The sequence below is a fragment of the Anabrus simplex genome, chromosome 6, assembly GCF_040414725.1.
Source record: "Anabrus simplex isolate iqAnaSimp1 chromosome 6, ASM4041472v1, whole genome shotgun sequence".
Taxonomy (NCBI): domain Eukaryota; kingdom Metazoa; phylum Arthropoda; class Insecta; order Orthoptera; family Tettigoniidae; genus Anabrus; species Anabrus simplex.
Window position 1 is genome coordinate 4,435,532 of NC_090270.1, and position 18,444 is coordinate 4,453,975.

At 39.1% G+C, this 18,444-nt stretch overlaps 1 protein-coding gene across 1 annotated transcript in view; it reads left to right on the plus strand.

The window, feature by feature from the left end:
• The window catches only part of par-6 (partitioning defective protein 6), a 266,845-nt gene extending 248,605 nt beyond the window's left edge, over nucleotides 1–18,240 (plus strand). Inside the window, exon 5 of the mRNA XM_067148955.2 lies at nucleotides 5,188–18,240. Within this exon, the coding sequence (XP_067005056.2) occupies nucleotides 5,188–5,457 (270 nt within the window). The 3' untranslated portion in view covers nucleotides 5,458–18,240. The remainder of the gene's footprint in view (nucleotides 1–5,187) is intronic.
• Nucleotides 18,241–18,444: the final 204 nt, after the last annotated feature.

The following is an 18,444-nucleotide window of genomic DNA, read 5'->3' on the forward strand; positions in this document are numbered from 1 at the left end:
TGTTACACTCTGTACGACTGGGCGAGTTGACTGTATGGTTAGCGGTGCGCAGCTGTGAGCTTGCATCCGAGAGATAGTGGATTCGAACCCCATTGTCGGCAGCGCTGAAGATGGTATTCCATGGTTTCCCACTTTCACACCAGTCAAATGCTGGGCCTGTACCTTAATTAAGGCCTAAGGCACTCTTAGCCCTTTCCTATCCCATCATCGCCATAAAACCTATCTATGCCGGTGCAACGTAAATCGAATAAAAAATACTCTGTACGCAGCAGTAATCCTATCTACCGGAGATGAGGGGCAACAGAAGACACAAAGCACATCACGACAAGCAATGGTCAATTTAATGTTATTGTTGATCAATGTTATGAGCTTTCTATATTGTAGGCCTTCACATTTAGTTTTCTTTCGACTCTGTGATTTGTAAAATATTTTATACCATAAACTGTAGTTTCTTATTCTCCGACTTTACATACCAATTTTCATTAAATACTGTTTACCCATTTTCTCGTTACTCGGCGCTGATATGGACTTATTAACAAAAATCCAAATTCATGAATATCTTTGTGATCATAGCCAGTACGGTAACAATGTATAAGACATGAATAATATGAAATTTAATACTATATTACCTTAGTTATGTAGCATTCATCGATTACACCTCTAATAAGAAATATTTGATAATTACATTTTAGGCCTTCCCCTAAACTACCATTTTTCTCAGCGTGAATACAATTATTGATAGCCTAGATTATAGCAACTTATTCCCCAACTTTGCATACCCATTTTCTTTAAAATATGACCACTAATAACATAAATAGTTGAGAATTCAATTTTAGGCCTTCCCCTAAACTACCATTTCACTCAGCGTGAGTAAAATGATTTATAGCCTAGATTGTAGAGGTTCATCCCCCGACTTCACATACCGATTTTCATTAGACCACTAATAACATAAATAGTTGAGAATTCAAATTTAGGCCTTCCCCTAAACTACCATTTCACTCAGCGTGAGCAAAATGATTTATAGCCTAGATTGTAGAGGCTCATCCCCTGACTTCACATACCGATTTTCATTAAATTCTCTTCAACCGTTTTCTCGTGATGCGTGTACATACAGACAGACAGACAGACAGAAATTACGGAAAAGTAAAAAAATGCATTTTCTTGTTACTATGGACATGACCGATACAGAAATACCATTATTTTCAAATTCTGAGCAATGTACAGACAAAACTCTTATTTTATATATATAGATTTCCCACTGTTTAGTCAGTAACGCTCAGTGTCAGAGTAACAGGTGCACCCCTCCACTGCGCAATGTATAATTATAAAATTTCTTGTTCTTGAAGGAGTTACAGTGGCGGAAATTTGCCAGATATTGACTGCACAGTTCGATGATCAAACATTGTCAAGGATGTGTGTGTTGGCCAGGCATAAAAAGTTCAAGGAATGACATCAACGTGTGGAAAATCAGCAACACGATCGCCATCATCAGACCACCATTACAGACGAAAACATTTGTGCGGATAAGGACATTATTGACGACGACGGATGGGCGAGAGTATCAGAAATTGCAGAACATGTCGAAATCAGTTATGGGAGCTATCAAGCAATCATCACAAACAACCTACAGTTCCGTAAAATGTGTTCCAGATTGTTCCCTCGCCTTTTGACCGAAAATCTGAAGTTGAGACGTTTGGAGGTCTGTCAGAGGCTTACAGCAAGTTTTGAGTCGGATCATCACCTGCGACGAAACATGGGTCCACCACTACACTCCCGAATCCAAACAAGCCAATAAGGCCAGTAAGGACGCAGACGAAGAATACATCCACGGTATCCCCTGCCTGTCGTAAGGGGCGACCAAGGGATGATTATATTAGAACCATGAAACTCCTTGTGATTAGTACCACCATGCGTCACTCTTCCTTGCGCATAGTACCACTATGTTAGGTACCAAATAGGTTTGTGATTAGTAGCACTATATGAGAGACACCATGCTTCTCGCTTGCCTATGATTAGTCCCCACTATAGGAGGAACACCACGTGATAGTACGAGTCCCTGTGGTTAGTACACTTCTGTGATGAACACCATAGGTTTGCGTTGTCTGTCAATGGCGCCCGCAATGTGCGCAACACAGTATGTATGTAATACATGTGCGAATTTCATTACCTGTGAGTAGTACCATAATGTGTGGAATACCGCGAGTCTACGCTACTCTTAGTACCGCAACATGACAAATACCATGGTTCTACTTTTCTAGCGATAAGTACCATTATGAGGGGCCGATGACTTGGATTTTGGACTCCTTTCGACTACAAGCATCATCGATTCAGTGTCGTGCTATAGAAGCAGTCTCTTGGTTAGTAATACTATTGTTTTACGCCAGCTTCTGTGCATGTGAGGTACTGTGGGTCGGTTCCAGTGATTGTTTTAAATTCACATCCATACATTCATTCTTCGTCCTCACGTTTTGAATTGTGGTCAGTGGATGTTTTTGGGTTTTTAATTTGTCATTTCATTTTGTTTCATTTCGTACCATTAGGGGCCGATGACCTCGATGTTAGGCCCCTTTAAACAACAAGCATCAATCATCAAGCCAGTAAGGAATGGCGGAGGAAAGGGGAGGCAGCACCAATGAAAGCCAAGACTCGACTGTCAGCTGGCAAGATTCTTGCAACGGTTTTTTTCGATCGGCAAGGCAATTTGCTGACTGATTTTTTTTTGCATGAGTGACGCACAATCGATGCTGCTTACTACTGCAAGTTGTTGAACAAGGCGAGGGTTGCATATTGCCGCAAAAGACGAGACCAACCAATTCGACATGTCATCCTCCTCCACGACAATGCTCGGCCCCATAATGCAGCTCTGTCTCCAAGCTACAGGAAATGTTCTGGACTGCACTTGATCATCCTCCTTACAGCCGAGATTTACCGCCCTGCGATTTCCATTTGTTCGGACCTCTTAAAGAAGATCTAGGAGGACAGTGATTTAAAGATGAGGAGAGTGCGCAACTGGCTGGTCTTTTTATGGCGAAGGCATCAAAAAGCTGCCCATACGCTGGGACAAATGCATTTCCAAAGCAGGAAACTATGTGGAAAAATAAATTGTAATTACCTTGTGTTTTTCAAGAAATGAATTTAAATAAAAAATAAAATCTCATTTATATTTGATCCCCCTCGTAATTTAGGTCTCACTGAATATCTGATTTGCTCTGATTATTATTTTACAATTACTTTACTTTAATTTAACAAGTTGTTGGTTCACGTTGCTATTTTCTTGTTATTATTTCCTCATCTTATTTCTTAATTAAATTAATTAATCTGTCAATTAATCCTGATCTAATCCACTATCTCTCACAAAAATATCAGCAGTTCAGAAATACACTTCCAACGCTGAAATGATTGTACCTCCATGATGAATGTAAGGTTGAATCACAACCCACATTTCAATAACACATGCATCCACACACATACAAGGTACACAATGTTTATACACTTTATTTCATCTGTCTCCTAAACTTCAAGTATAGTCATTATTTTCATAATGGGGTGAGCAATATCAGATTATCAGTTGGATGACCTTCACTTTAAAAAATCATATTCCATTTTCTATCTAAATATTAGCATCAGATACATAAATTATCACTTTAATGATTGATGCCGGTCATTAATTAACAATGTTTTAATCCATCTAATTCACAAGATTATGTAGTTCCGAGTCAATTCAGTAAATACACACTTGGCCTGGTTTAACATAAATTCCATTCTCTTAAGCATTATTTAATCAATTCATTGGGAAAACTGATAGATGTTCTTCATATTATGACACAAATGCATATTTATCCTATCAAAAACTCCACAAAAATATCTGACTCGCAAGTCTCTTCCATAACACATCATATGAGCACACCTTCATTTCTTTCAACACTAACAAACATCTGTAATTTATTATCATTGCTATTATTATTATTATTATTAATTGATCCTAGTTGATTATTCCAGAACAAATGTATGTTTGCACAGTTTGTGCTAGCCTTGAGTTGACCTGATGTCACGTGATATGCTCGCTCTCCATACATGACAAAAGAAACAAGACATCACCTTGCTTCGGGCAAACCAGTATCAGTTGGTAGAATGACGGTCAAGGTTACGTCGTCAAAGAAATGCTAGGCTGAAATAAATGTATCTGTTACACAACCACACACATCACCAATTTGATGGAAATGATATAAAGTATATAGAACATAAATTGTTCTGGTGTTGTATGTACCTCTGAACAACACAGCACTACTAGCACTTACCCGCGGGCTCCTCCTGCAATGCATCATGTTGTTTGTGTTGCAAAGTTACAAAGTTCGAGGTAATGGAATAATACGCATGATCTGTTGTGGTAATAGAATGCAGTACTATATCAACAAACACTTGAAAATATATCAAAAATGAAAATGGAATTACATTTGTTTCTCTGCAGTTTGGTAACCTTTTGAATTTATTACAAATTATTGAATTGGATTTGCAATTTTATACAATTTTTTCTAACTGTAAATTCATGAATCAATGCCGTAAGATAATTAACATTACTGTTGGAAGTGTAAATTCCCCAGAATTCTAACCCTACATGAGAGAAACACAAAGCTTCTGAATTAATCCCTGTAATGTTTTCCCCTAATTACGATGGTAATGTGAAAGATTGCTGCTTTGTACGGCTGTTGTAAAATATTGTCAAGAGGAAATAATTGTAGGACTGCTTTGAAAGTTCCTTACCCGAGTTCAGAATTCAATTCTGAAGATAGTCTGGTCGCAGCCAGTTGATTTATTCATTTGCAAATGACAAATTATGAAAATATGATGTGCATAAGCAATCATTATTTGGTACTCGTTTACGGAATTGAAGTTAATTTTCCCAAGAATAAATCGCTAGATTGTATCATAGATATTCCTTCCTATTTAAGTTCAGTTATGAGTTGTTTGTGTTGTTATGAGTTGTGAGTTATGAGTTTCGATATAAAAATTGTCAACACACAAACACATATGACCAATTTGACGATGTAACTACCTCAACGACCTGCCAATTACCTCGTGGCGATTGGTTGTGATCAGTGGAGGTGTGTACATTTGTGTAGCGAAGAAACAAACTTGTATAGGTTGTTGATTTCTGGTCCAACGTAAATAGTTCCCGCTTTGTTACAGGTGACAGACATGATGGTGGCCAACAGCTCCAACTTGATCATCACGGTGAAGCCCGCGAACCAGCGCACGCTGGCCATCCCCCATAGAGGCTCGCCTTCGCGCGGCAGTCACATGTCGTCTAGTTCGCACCAGTCGACTCAGTCGGCTGCCACCACGGGGTCTGACGATGATCGCTACGACCAGGACGAGATCGTGGACCTCACGGGCGTTACGCTAGAAGACTCTCCCGCCACCACTCTCAACAAAGACGAAGGGATCCTACACCTGTAAATACTGTTGCTGAAGATAATTCGTTGCTGGTATGCGAGTACCAGTCTTGAGTGGCCTTAAGTTGATGTTTCAGAGAACGGAGGTGAGGATCTCGAGAGGCTGGGCAACCCACAGGAGACTTAAGATAACCGTCCAATAAATTTCTTTCTTATTATTACTACTGGAAAAGAAAACCATTTATCTTTTTATAACCAGCATTGAACACTTGAGATTTCTCATTTTTAAGAAAGCCTGTATTATATTATTTTAGTATATTTTTAATGTGTTGGGAAGCTCAAGAACACGAGCCTAAAGAGTAGAATTAAATCCCTGCATAATTTAAGTCTGATTTTTGAAAGCAATTTTGTGTGTTTTAGGTGGATTGTCATTACCAGTAGGGTATTGTATGTTACTACAGAGCAGGAGTGAGTTCAGTAGACTTGATTACCTGGTGCCTGCGGGAAGGTGATACAAGTTTGAATTTAATTATATATTTTGTGACGGCCAACTTGTATTCTTACGTGCAGTCGGGGAGAAAGTTCCCAGGTTGAGTATAAGACTTGCAGATAAGTTAGATCTGCAAAATTCAATCCTTGTGCAAGGTGTGTCTTTTTTAGTATGTATCCAGGTTCATACATGTATCTTTTACTTGTTCCTTCAAGTTAAGGAATTAGTCAATTTGCCTTTTTATATAAATATTGGATGATTGGCACATAATCACCAGGTGATTTTTTCTATGAGGCCTGTTTGAAAACAATAACCACACTTTTTTAGGGGGCATACCTGCAGCCTCCTGCAAAGTACTTTCTTCTTCTATTAGCCTGGCAATAGAAAACAATCTGCCAGGGCTAGGTCAGATGAGTGGATGGGGAAGCTGGCATGTTGATACAGTGGAGGTGCATACCACCTTAATGTCACTCTTGGGTCAGAAACATATAAGGCAGAGTTGTGGCTACGTTTACTGTGGAGTAATGGAGATTTTCTTGAGTACACAAGGCTGAACACAGTTGTACAGTGTGGACTTCTCCACATTCTTATCAGACCAGCCCCATCTTACTAAATTAACTTGCGATCTGCCCACTCCAGATCTCTTCTCCCACCAGTGGGAAGGTAGGTCATCGTCTTACGTAGTTGTAGCCTAGCTTTTTCAGCGTTGGTTCTAAGTTATTTTGATGTCCTAAGGAAGCTCTTCCTTGATTTCAGTCGTCATGCATATGGTGAATACCCATGCGAAAGATGGGTTCTTTCCTGCTCCACTTTCATTCATTCATTCATTCATTCATTCTTTGTAACTATTTCTCTTCAGATAGGAGGTGGTGCTATTCCTTTGAGGTGGTAAAGCCATTCAACCTGAAGTGGATTTCAAGCAGCCTGTTATAATTCTACAGGTTTCATTAAAAGCTACATCCACCTGTTTGGCATGCCTAGAACTATACCAAACAGGACAGGCATAATCTGCTGTGGAATAACATAGTGCCGTTTGGATGGTATCAAGATGACTTTGCCACTGTAATCCGACCAATTTCTTGAAGGGATTGTTTCTTGTGGACACCTTTAACTTGAACCTCGGTCTCTGTGAATCGCTATAAACTGTTTTCATCATTTGGTAGATCTCAATAAACGTTTTCCCCAGTTTGAAGCAGAAGCCAATGTTGATATGCTGCTTATAATATTCACACATCTCAACATTCACAAGTTATCACCTGCTAAACGATGACCATTTGTTTTGGAAATGCATTGCAATGGCTGCTAAGGCTTTGTATTTGCTCTGCATTTTCGAAGTTTGGTTATTTTTTGAACTGGCCTTGTATGTACCGATCAATCTAGTCTACTGTCAAGAGAACAGTGTGTGTGGCGAGTTGTATTCCCTCAAGCGAGCACTCAAGATTCATGTATATAAGATCATGAAGCAGATATTTTGTAACTCTTTAGATGCTTAAGAAGAATGGTGCAACAATTCCATCCATATTGCCTTCGAAATCTCATCCATTGAAGAAAAGAGTATGTTATAGCCGAAGAATTCTACCGTGTTACAAATAAATATTAACAATGCATTGATATTTTTATAAGATATAAAGTACATTTTTTGTTACGAGTTTGGAAGTATTATTACTGTTGCAATATTGAAGTAGAGTTAGGTTTAAGAGACTGACGTGTTGCAGCTCTATAATTGGTAGGAGGGATACACCTGTTGCTTTGAATGGTTCAGTGTCTTTAGTTTTTATATGGTTGCATATTAAATGAGCTCGCAGGCAGAATAATTGTACTCTATCAATCACGAGGAGTTCATACTCATTTAAGTGTGGTGATTTTTCTTTTTTCAATATCACTTTCATGGAGGTACAGTAATCCAAGGTACAGTAGAAGTCCGCTATAACGAGAACCCCGTTATAACGACAGTTTTTGTCTGTCCCTTCAAAATTCCTGTATTAAACTGTGTATTATCCTTGATTACAGCGAAAGCCCTATCACTGACACATCTGTTATTACGAGCAATTAAGCGTGCACAATTTTTTTCTGTTGCCGACATTTATGGTCGCTTGGTAGGCCATGGCCCTTTGGGGCTGTTGTGCCATGGGGTTTGGTTTGGTTTTGATTATATTGCATGCGATTGATCATCTTTGGTATCATTTCCTCACTGTGTCCATTAACGAGCGCTTTCGTCGACATTTGAAGGCAGTCGGATTCGATTAGTAAAGAAAAATGGAAATGAAAGAGAACATATGTTCATAATAAATGCGTAAATAGCGTGTCCGATAGCTGTTGTTAATTCTTAAAAATAAAAGCTGAAGTAAACGATTGCTTAATTTTAATACTAAATACTGCAATTAAGTACGAATGGGATACACCTCAAGATTTGGCAGAGGGCATCATTGATTTCAGAGGTTAGTTTTATATTTTCTCGTGTCTGCTTAAATTTCGGAAAGGCTATTACCATTCAAATTTATAGTGAGAAGGTTGTCATTTCTCTACTGGCGCTTGATATATATTATCATGGTAGATCTACATACGCGGTTAAGTTAGGTTTGGTGACGCTGTTTGAATAAAGAAAACTGAAGTGTTTGCCACAAAATGCAATCTACGGTTTGGTTTTCTTGCGAGCTCACTCGTCGACATTCCAAGGCGATGTTGGAGTCGATTAGTAATGCACGTCAACTGCTGTTCCATAAAGAAAATTAGAAATGAAAGAGTAGAACATGTTTTCATAACAAATACAGTTGTTAACTCATTAGAAATAATCGCTAAGTAAACAATCGATTAATTTTAATACTCTGCACTGAAATTAAGTAAGAATGTGATACACCCCAAGATATGGCAGAGCGCATCACCAAATTCAGCAGTTAGTTTTATTTTCTCGCAGCTGGTTATATTTTGGTAAGTCTATTCCCATCCTCACATGTAAATTTATAGTGAATGTTATCATTCCTCTATTGGCGCTTAGAATATATTTTCATAATGCATATAGTACTGTTCAGTTAGGTTAGGTGATGCTCTTTGAATAAGAAAAGTGAAACGTTTGCCACAAAATGCGATTGGTCATCTTTGGTACGGTATCGTTTTCTCGCAATGTACACTTGCAAGTTCTCTCCTTGACATTCGAAGGCGATGTTGGATGATATAGATGTTGATTCTCATAGGGGAGCATCAATTTTTGGCATTGAGACAAAGTCTCTTGTAGTGCAATGGCACTGCCGGTGGCTTCAAGTGGCCTACGCAGTGGCCTCCGCGGTATGCACTAGCCATGCATCTTGGTAGGTGTGCTAGGTACCAACTGATGAGCTCAACCTAGCACACGGGGGCGAAACGCTGGCAACCAGGAATGAGTTAGCTGGAAAATTTATAATGTCCAATAACGGACCATTTATACTGGCGATGTCGGAGTTGATTACAGTAAAACCTCACTAATTCGAAGTCGCTGGGACTCAAATATCGCACTTCGAAGTACGTGATTTTGAATTAACCGCCTATTTGTAATTCAGAAGTTTCAACCTTTCAAATTCCATGGAAGAAAACCTATTTCCAAAATGCATCCAAGAAGGTTCATTTAGAGTATTCATATAATGCACTTGGATAACTCACTGACAAACATAACCTCTTGCAACCAAAGAAAGAAAGAAAGAAAGAAAGAAAGAAAGAAAGAAAGAAAGAAAGAAAGAAAGAAAGGCATGATTCAAAGACAAGGAGAAGTCTATGCTGGCTCCCATGTTCAAGTGCTTTACTCATTGGATTACTGTACTATGCATTTTAGATGCCATGTACTTGTACCCGATGCCCTTGACTAATCGAACTTTCCTATGGCAGGGGGAGAAAGTCTCTCACTTCCTTCTGCATGACACTTCTCTCGTACTTCAGAAATATAAACACTTGCCACGTTACAAAGTATTCTAAGACCCATTAATGCATGCAATCACCTTGATTCACAATTTAAACCTTTCAAATGCCATGGAAAAAACTATTTCCGAAATGTATCCAACAAGGTGCATTTACAGTGTTCAAATAATGCACTTGGATAATTCAATGGCAAACATAACCTCACGCAATGAAAGAGAAAAAATCACACGATTCAAGGATGAGGATAAATTATGGTGGTTCCCCTGTACAAATGCATTATTTTTTGGATTGCTCCATCATTTGCATTTTTAGATGCCTTGTACATGCACGGGAAGTGCCTGACGCCCTTAAAACAATGTGGCTTATCGAACTTGCCTATGACAAGGGAAGGAATTCTCTCGCTTCCGTGTGCGTTGCAACACGGTACAATGAGCCCCACCCTTGTACGATTTTCCGGCTGGCACTTTCTCCTTCAAAAACATAAGACCATTTGAGCTCAGCATTAAAAGAAAGCAATGCAGTTTCATCGGCAATGACAATATCATTCGCTGCCTACGAATTGATTATATTAGCCATGCTTTTTCGTCAACTGTCGGCATCGCCAGTGTTCTCCGTACACTGCCTGCTGTGTGATATTACGATGTTCCTTAAAACGTTGAATACAAAAGAATTCCAATTTCACTCGAATTTAGCAATTATGAAGCACACTGCAGACACACGGAAGTGTGTGAAAGTGTAGAAAGCTACCGCTGCATGTTCCGGAAGACGCGTTCTATCATGACTTGGATAAATTTTGAATTTCCATTATTCTGTAACATACTATTGTTTTAAAATGTAAAGGCAGTTTCGAATTAAAAGTCTGAATTCGGTAATGGGGCCGACATTGTACTTCGAATTACGAATTATCCGTATTTTCAATTAAAGAATTTAAATAAGATGCAAAACTGTATCTCATATTTCCGGGAGCGAGAGCTTCTTCGAATTAGGCGAGATTTTGAATTATCGAGGTTTTACTGTAGTAATGCCCGTCGACTGTTGTTCTCTAAAAGAAAATTCAAGACAAAGGAGGATAACATGTTTTCGTAATAATTGCGTAAATAGCGTGGCTGATAGACGTTAACTCATTAGAAATAACGGTTGACTTAAGGATTGCTTAGCTTTTAATGTTATATACTGAAATTAAGTAAGAATGGGATACACCTCAAGATTCAGAGGATAGTTTATATATTCTCACATCGAGTTAAAATCAGAAAGGCTGTTCCCATGTAAATTTGTAGCGAGGAGGTTATAATTTCTCTATGTGCACTTCATGATATAAATATGGTTAAGTTAGGTGACGTTGTTTGATGAAGAAAACCGGAAGAGCTCTTGAGTGATGTAATTTTTTCAGATTGAAAGTAAACATATACTTTCACGTAGTATCGGATTTAGAAAAACTAACAAACGAGCAAGCCTTAAGTTTGTTCAAAACTGATTGCTGTTTCATACCAATTTTAATGTGTGTGGGAGTTTTTCCTGACTTTCACGAAAACTCGGATATAATGACAATATGTTGTAGCGAGTAAATTTTTCGCTGTTACGAATTCTCGCTATAACAGGCTTCTACTGTATTTGTAACTCAAATAATATGGAATGTGTGTCTAAGTGATCTGACCAAAGAACCTGTATTTTACATGTCACAGCAGCTGTTTGACAGGGGAACTGTTGGAATGGACCCCACCTGGTAGGGTGATCATAGTCATTACATACACATACATACATATCCCACGTCGTTCCATCTTAAGCGATGGGTCGGCAAACGAGGCTTCTCCACCAGTTGCGGTCCCTGAACTTCTCTCATTCTTCAATGCTTTCCAAAGTATGTCCTCTCTGTTGAATGTCAATCTTCACCATGTCCTTGCTTTCCAAAGTATGTCCTCTCTGTTGAATGTCAATCTTCACCATGTCCTTGTACCTGAGTCTTGGTCGCCCTCTTGGTCTTTTGTCTTCAAGTTTTAGATCAGGGCCTCTCAGGGTGCATGCGCGTGGTGCATGCACTGTGCACGGTGCAAGAGACGACTTGGCTTGGTTGACTCCTCGATTTGGAGCAATAGCGCTTACTCTCTCTTTCCTCACGCCTGTCTCCCTCTGCCCCACTTGCGCCGAGCATAGCCGAGTAGCCCAGAGACGAAGCGTTGATCCGAGCCATGCCGAGCGGCAGCGATGCACAGTGCACGGAGCTCTTGCGCTTCTATCTGCACGCGTGAGATTTTGGGCGTTTGAGAGGCCCTGTTTTAGATCGTACATTTTTTTGGGTAATCTGTTATCACCCATGCGTCGCATATGTCCATACCGTCTCAGTCGCTGCACTGTTATTTTGTCCTGCAGTCTTACAACTTGAGCCTGCTTGCGGATTTCCTCATTACGGACTCTGTCCCTCCGTGTTTTGCCGATCTTGCAACGGACAAATTTAATTTCTGCTGCCTGGATTCTACTAACATCTTTGTTTCTCATGGTCCATGTTTCGCAACCATAGGTCAGGATTTGTACGTACAGTAGAGTCTCGATTATCCGACCTAAACGGGACCTGGAGTACGTCGGATCACCGAAAATGTCGGATAATACAGAATAACTTTGAAAACGAACTGAAACAAACAGGAAGGCTATACTCTAGTATTAAAACAATGTTTTACGGTACTCTACTTACTGTTTTATCAATTCAGTTGTACAGTACATGCAGCACTGAACGAAAACATTCCAGATTTCTTACGAAAAGAAACTTTTCTCCATATATATTAAGCTGCCTAATGCCGTACAGTTTTTCCACCGATCACGCCACCCAGCACTGGCAGGAAAATTAGGGTCCCCTTAATTAAACTCCTTCTGGAAATACACAGCCTTTTCCTGCAGAATGGGGCCAGATATTGGCAGGCCCTTTTCCCGGTGTTGAGATAACCAAAGAAATAGTGCTTCACTTACTTTTTCGTATTCACATTTTTAAAGTGTTTTTGTCTGCTCTGGTAGAGCACCACTTTTGAATTTCTTCCCTCTGTTTTTTTCAGTCTCCCACTGCAACACATCCAACACCATTATCTGAAGCCACATTTTGAAGAATTTCCCCTTCGCCCACTGACTTTAATGCACTCAACTTTTCTTCCATAGAAACAATCACTTTCTTCCATGTACTCGCTATACTCAGAGGATATGAAAATTATAACATCCGCACCCAACCAATACTACAATGAACAATGACTGAAGACTCGCTGCACCTGTCCTTGAGAAAAGAAAAACTATCCTACAGCCAGCGGTCAGGCCACTGCTTGTCCCATGAACGCACCCTCCACACCGGGTGTGCTTGAATTTAGTCTCCACCAAAAGTTCAAATTTAAGTCTACCAGTGTCGGATAACACGGAATGTCGGATAAGCGAAGGTCGGATGAGCGAGACTCTACTGTAGTAAGTTTCATATATGACTCTCTTACATTTTGTTGGTATTTTCTTGTTCCATATTATGTCTTTAACTATTTTGTAAAAGTTGCTACCTGCCTGAATTCTGTGGGAAATTTCCTTATCTATAGAACCAGTATCAGAGATAACACTTCCAAGATATTTGAATTGATGGTTCATCTGTAGCTGTTTCCCCTCCATTTCAATGTGTCCCATTGGTTGCCCGTATCTCTTCATGACCATAACCTCACTTTTCTCTTGGCTGAAGATGGGTCCATATTCTTTAGCAGATTCTGCCCAGGAGTTTGTCCTTGAAGATCTTTAGAGTCTCCCCACAAGCATATATCATCCGCGAACAATATAACTTTCATTTTCTTACCTCCAATGGTTTGGTGAACTTTTCTCTGAATCTCGTTCATCACAGTGATAAAAAGAAGAGGAGACACAACACCACCCTGTCTTAACCCAGATTTTATATCAAAGGTTTCAGTCATTCCTACTTTACTTCGGGTATCTTCATACAAATTCTCGATCCGGTGTATCATGTCATCCTGTATTCCAATTTTCTTCAGTGCTTCCCAAACCTTCTCTCTATTCACTGCATCAAATGCTTTCTTGATATCCAGAAAGGCTAACCACAAATCTCGGTTGTGTTCATAGTATTTTTCCATTAACTGACGGACTGTAAAGATTAAATCAGTTGTTGATCTCCCCTTCCTGAATCCATACTTTTCTTTGAAGAGGTTCTCTTCAATAAGGGGTCTGATTTTACGCTCTATAATTCTTTCATAAAGTTTACCAACTTGAAATGTTAAAGTGATGCCTCTATAGTTGGAACATTTCTTTCTGTCTCCTTTCTTGAAGATTGGAATTATGATGCCCGTTTTCCAATCGACTGGTATGTCCCCTTCTTTCCAGATCTTACGAAAGAGTCTGTAGATCCAATGTTTTACAGAAATGCCCATTGCCTTGATCATTTCTCCATTAATTTCATCAGCCCCTGCTGATTTTCCAGTTTTGATGTATTTCCAGGCATATTCTACATCATTCCATGTTAATTCTAACCTGTTGTCAGAGGCAGATTTGCAGGAGGAAGTACCGGTACTGTCTTTCTGTGTAGGCTGCATGCAATTCACATTTAGTAATTCATCAGAGTAAGTCCTCCAAGTCTCTTTGATCTTCTCATCTTCAGTGATCAGATTTTCATTATCATCTCTTAGGTATTTGGAGTGTTCTTTGTCTCTTTTTCTATTTTTCATCATCCCATATAACATTTTCTTATTACCATTAACATCCTCTTTCAATTCATCACTCCACTTGTTCAACCACTTCTCTCGTTCTTCTGTAACAACTTTGTTTGCTTGTTTTTTAGCAACCCTGTATAGTTCCTTATTATGATCAGTCCGGTTCTTGAAATATTTTCTGAACATGTTGTTGTTGTTGTTGTTCAGGACAGCAGTTCTTGTTCTGTCATTCCACCATGGAGTTTCCTTCCATCTTCTTGTGCCACTGGTTCGTCCACAAACCTTCTCAGTTATCATTACTAGATTTTCTTTCAGATCCATTCCTCCTCAACTGTTCTTTCATCTGTCTTTGGTATCACTGTTTTGATGTTTTTTTTGGAACTCTATTATTCTATCATTGTCCTTCAGCTTCCAGGTCTTGAGTTTACTTCTTTTAACTTGTTAAACTTTAAGTATCCAATGAGGAGTCTATGATCACTTTCCAGGGAGACACTAGGAATCACTTTTACATCTGACAGTCTATTTTGTAGTTGTTTGTCGATCAAAAAGTAATCTATAAGAGATTCACTTTTTCCATCCCATCAATATCTTGTGACCTTATGGCTTTTTTGTTTTTGATACCATGAGTTCCCTATTATAAGGTTGTTCCTCAGGCAGAGGTCAAGTAGTCTAGTTCCTTCTGGGTTTCGTGGACCCCATCCATGTGCTCCTAGAATACTTTCATATCCATCTCTCCCAGTTCCTACTTGAGCATTCATATCCCCTATGATAATTGTTCCATCTCCTCTTATTCTTTCCTCTATTGATCATAGTCATTCTGTCCTAAAATAATATTTACGTACGTAAGAAATATATAAATGTCTTGAAAGCATCGATTGCAATGAAACTTAGTAGGATGATCAGAACATTGCTGCTGTTATCAGTGACTTTCAACGTTTCTTCTATTTTAGCAAATTTATTGTTTCAGTGTTTGGGATTGGAATCTTTCGAAATTGTCCATCTTGCTCGTTCTGTTGGAGCATTTAGTGCCAGGCAGGGCTCAGAGTGCACTCCGCAGTGTAACAAGAGGCACCACTAGGTGGCGCACCGCGAGTTGACTGTCATTTGTGTAATACTTTGGTTAACCAGTAGTAGCGCTGAGGTAGGTACGACGACATGGAACGACAGTGCTACCAACTGTTGCCTGTTGAAGTGGTGGTTCCCTTTGTTGGCTCATTGTGGGTTCTTTTTTTTTTTTTTGCAATGGCTGTGTGTTGTGGATGTGACATTCAGGTGACCAAGTTTTCAAGTGATTTTAAGGAGAACTAGGCTAATTTTATTCTGTTCCTTGAAGGACATAATTTAATTACTATGACCAGGAATTACGGCAAGTGCGGTCACAGTGTCAAATTGTGTACCGTTAAAGACAAACTAATTGTTTTTAGGTGCTGTTGTCGCGTTGAAGGCGGGAAAGAGTGCAGGTGGTATGAGAGTGGGAGGAAAAGACACATTCTTTGGTGACTCTAAACTTTCCATATTCGACATCTCACTATATTCTGTCCTTTGGTGAAATCTGCCCAAGCCATTCACTCCTTTCATCAACTTCGAATTACGTTTTTCCAGCACTATATTCGATTGGTTTAGTTTTTTCGGGAGACACCAATCAGCAGAAAATTTGTGGTCCTGGCGTTTTTATCGAAATTGACGAAAGTAAATTTGGGAAATCCAAATACCACAGAGGACTACATAGTGTGGGACAGTGGATGTTTGTTGGTGTTAAATGGGGCAACTGTAAAAACATGTTTGTTGTGCCTGTTGAAAGACATTGCTTGCTGTTATCAAAGATTGGGTTTTGCCAGGAAGTGACTGCTGGAAAGCATACGATTGCTTGGAAGACAAAGGTTACATACATTTACGTGTTAACCCCTCAATTCAGTTTATAGACAGCCGGTGGAGCAGGCATGTGAACACAGGCAATGCAGGCCACCTGTTTTAAGGACGCCGGTGAACTGTACCCTCCTCTCCATTAATGCATGTTTCAATGAGTAATACATTTAGAAGTATTTTTTGCATTTTATATATTATTTCAGTGAAGCAAAGGGGGTCAGGGGGCCTAAGCCCCCAGGTAAGAGGATTTGAGAAAAAGTGAGGTTATCGTCCATGCCGTGACCCTGGGCACTTCACCTTTTTTTTTTTCTTCTGCAATGGTTGGTAACAAAATCTCGGTCTCTTCATTGGTGTCAATGACGTCATCTTCTTCCATACGTCAAGCAATCTCCGTTACAATACTGCATGGCGTCTAAAAGTGTTTTTGTTCTAAAAGTAAATATACTTTTAGGAGTGGGTGGGCAAGCGTCTTGAACACATCTCTCTTCCAGAATCACTTGTAGGTAAAACTAGCAGGACTGAAACTAACACCTTGCGGAGTGCACTCCAAATTTCTACCTAGTGCCACAATGTGATTTTTTTTTTTAAAGTGCCGTTGTGTAAGATTTGACAATTATCCAAGTGTGGGAAGATGGGGTAGGAAGTTGCCTTCGTTGCCTTCATGCTTACAGGTTACAGTCCTGTGCTCTATGAATATTCCCCAATCTTAGCATTAGCTGTCACTTGGATGATTGTTATTTCGTTCTTTAGAGCCTGTAAGAAAATTTTGGGAATGTAAAGTGTTGGTGAACTACAACCAACCCACTAACACGGACAGGTCACACATGAGAAAAGCCACTATCTTGAATTTGTTCCATGATAAAGGAAGAATGAGATATTACATGAGGTGGATTTGTTTCCAACTCTTGAATAAAATCAGTAAAATGTTCTGGAAGCTGGTAAATGGGTTATTTATTGGAAATGATGTAATTGCATTAATTTTGATGGAACCAGATGTTACGCCAGCTCTCAAGTTCTGTGTTCTAGATCTAGTGAGGTAGTAAAGCTTGGGTAATTGGTGGGGCACACAATCATTAAAGCCTAAGTGGAGTTTCTGTCCATTAATTGCATCCCTCGGAGTTGGATGGACAGGTTGGTTGTCGGCGAGAACTCTGAGCTTACACGCTGTTGAAACTAAACACACTGAAACCTATTTCATGCCATTGATATCTGCCTTTGCTGAATGAAAAATAGGCTGGTCCGTCCTATTCTAACAGTAGTATTATATGTTTATTATAGTTATTCTTCCATTCTTTGTATTGCTCTTGACATAATCATTCACTGTTCATTTTATACAATTAGCTGTTAGATATCACTCGTCTAGCCCAGCGTGGACGTCCTCTTAACCGGTCGATGTTGCTTAGTTGTCTCGTTTGTGATTATTCTGGTTCCACCTTATTCAAACCTTACTTACTTTAAGTAAACTCAAATTCATGCATTCAGTTCATTTTATACTTATTATTGCTTAAAAATATCAATTTTTTCCCCCACAAGTTTATAAAAATGTAGCTAAGTTCCTTTGCTGTATGGAGAAGCATAGGAGCATGAATGTCATGTTTATTGTCAAAACTGTCCATGCCCATGGACTGTACTGTGCTCTAGTTTTATTTTTCTTTGTAAATAATTTGTCATACTGTAGATTCAAAGAAACTTATTCTAAACTTGATGAAATATCTTGAATTGTCAGTTTGGTTTAAGCGGAAGTCCACTGTGTATGTATTTAGCAGCTAGACATTGTACTTAAGTTTGTGAACATTCCATCAGACACATTCCAGATAGGTTTATTGTAGGCAGCTGTGTTCCTTCCTTCCTTTACTCTTATGTGAAATATTTACAGTTTACTTTTTATATTTTATAGATTTAAAAAATATTAAAGATGAACATTTAAGAAACCCAACATGTGTCATGTTTTTCTTAACCTAATATCCGTACACCTTTTGAATGACTGTACACATTAGCTTCCTGTGTTTAGTAATCATATATATTTAATATATTAGGCCTGTATGATATTATATTTCTGTAGTACTAAGGCAGAATGGGATATGTCCAAAAATGTAATTTTTCAAGAGAAATTTTAAAGTTTGCAAGATTACCCAAAATC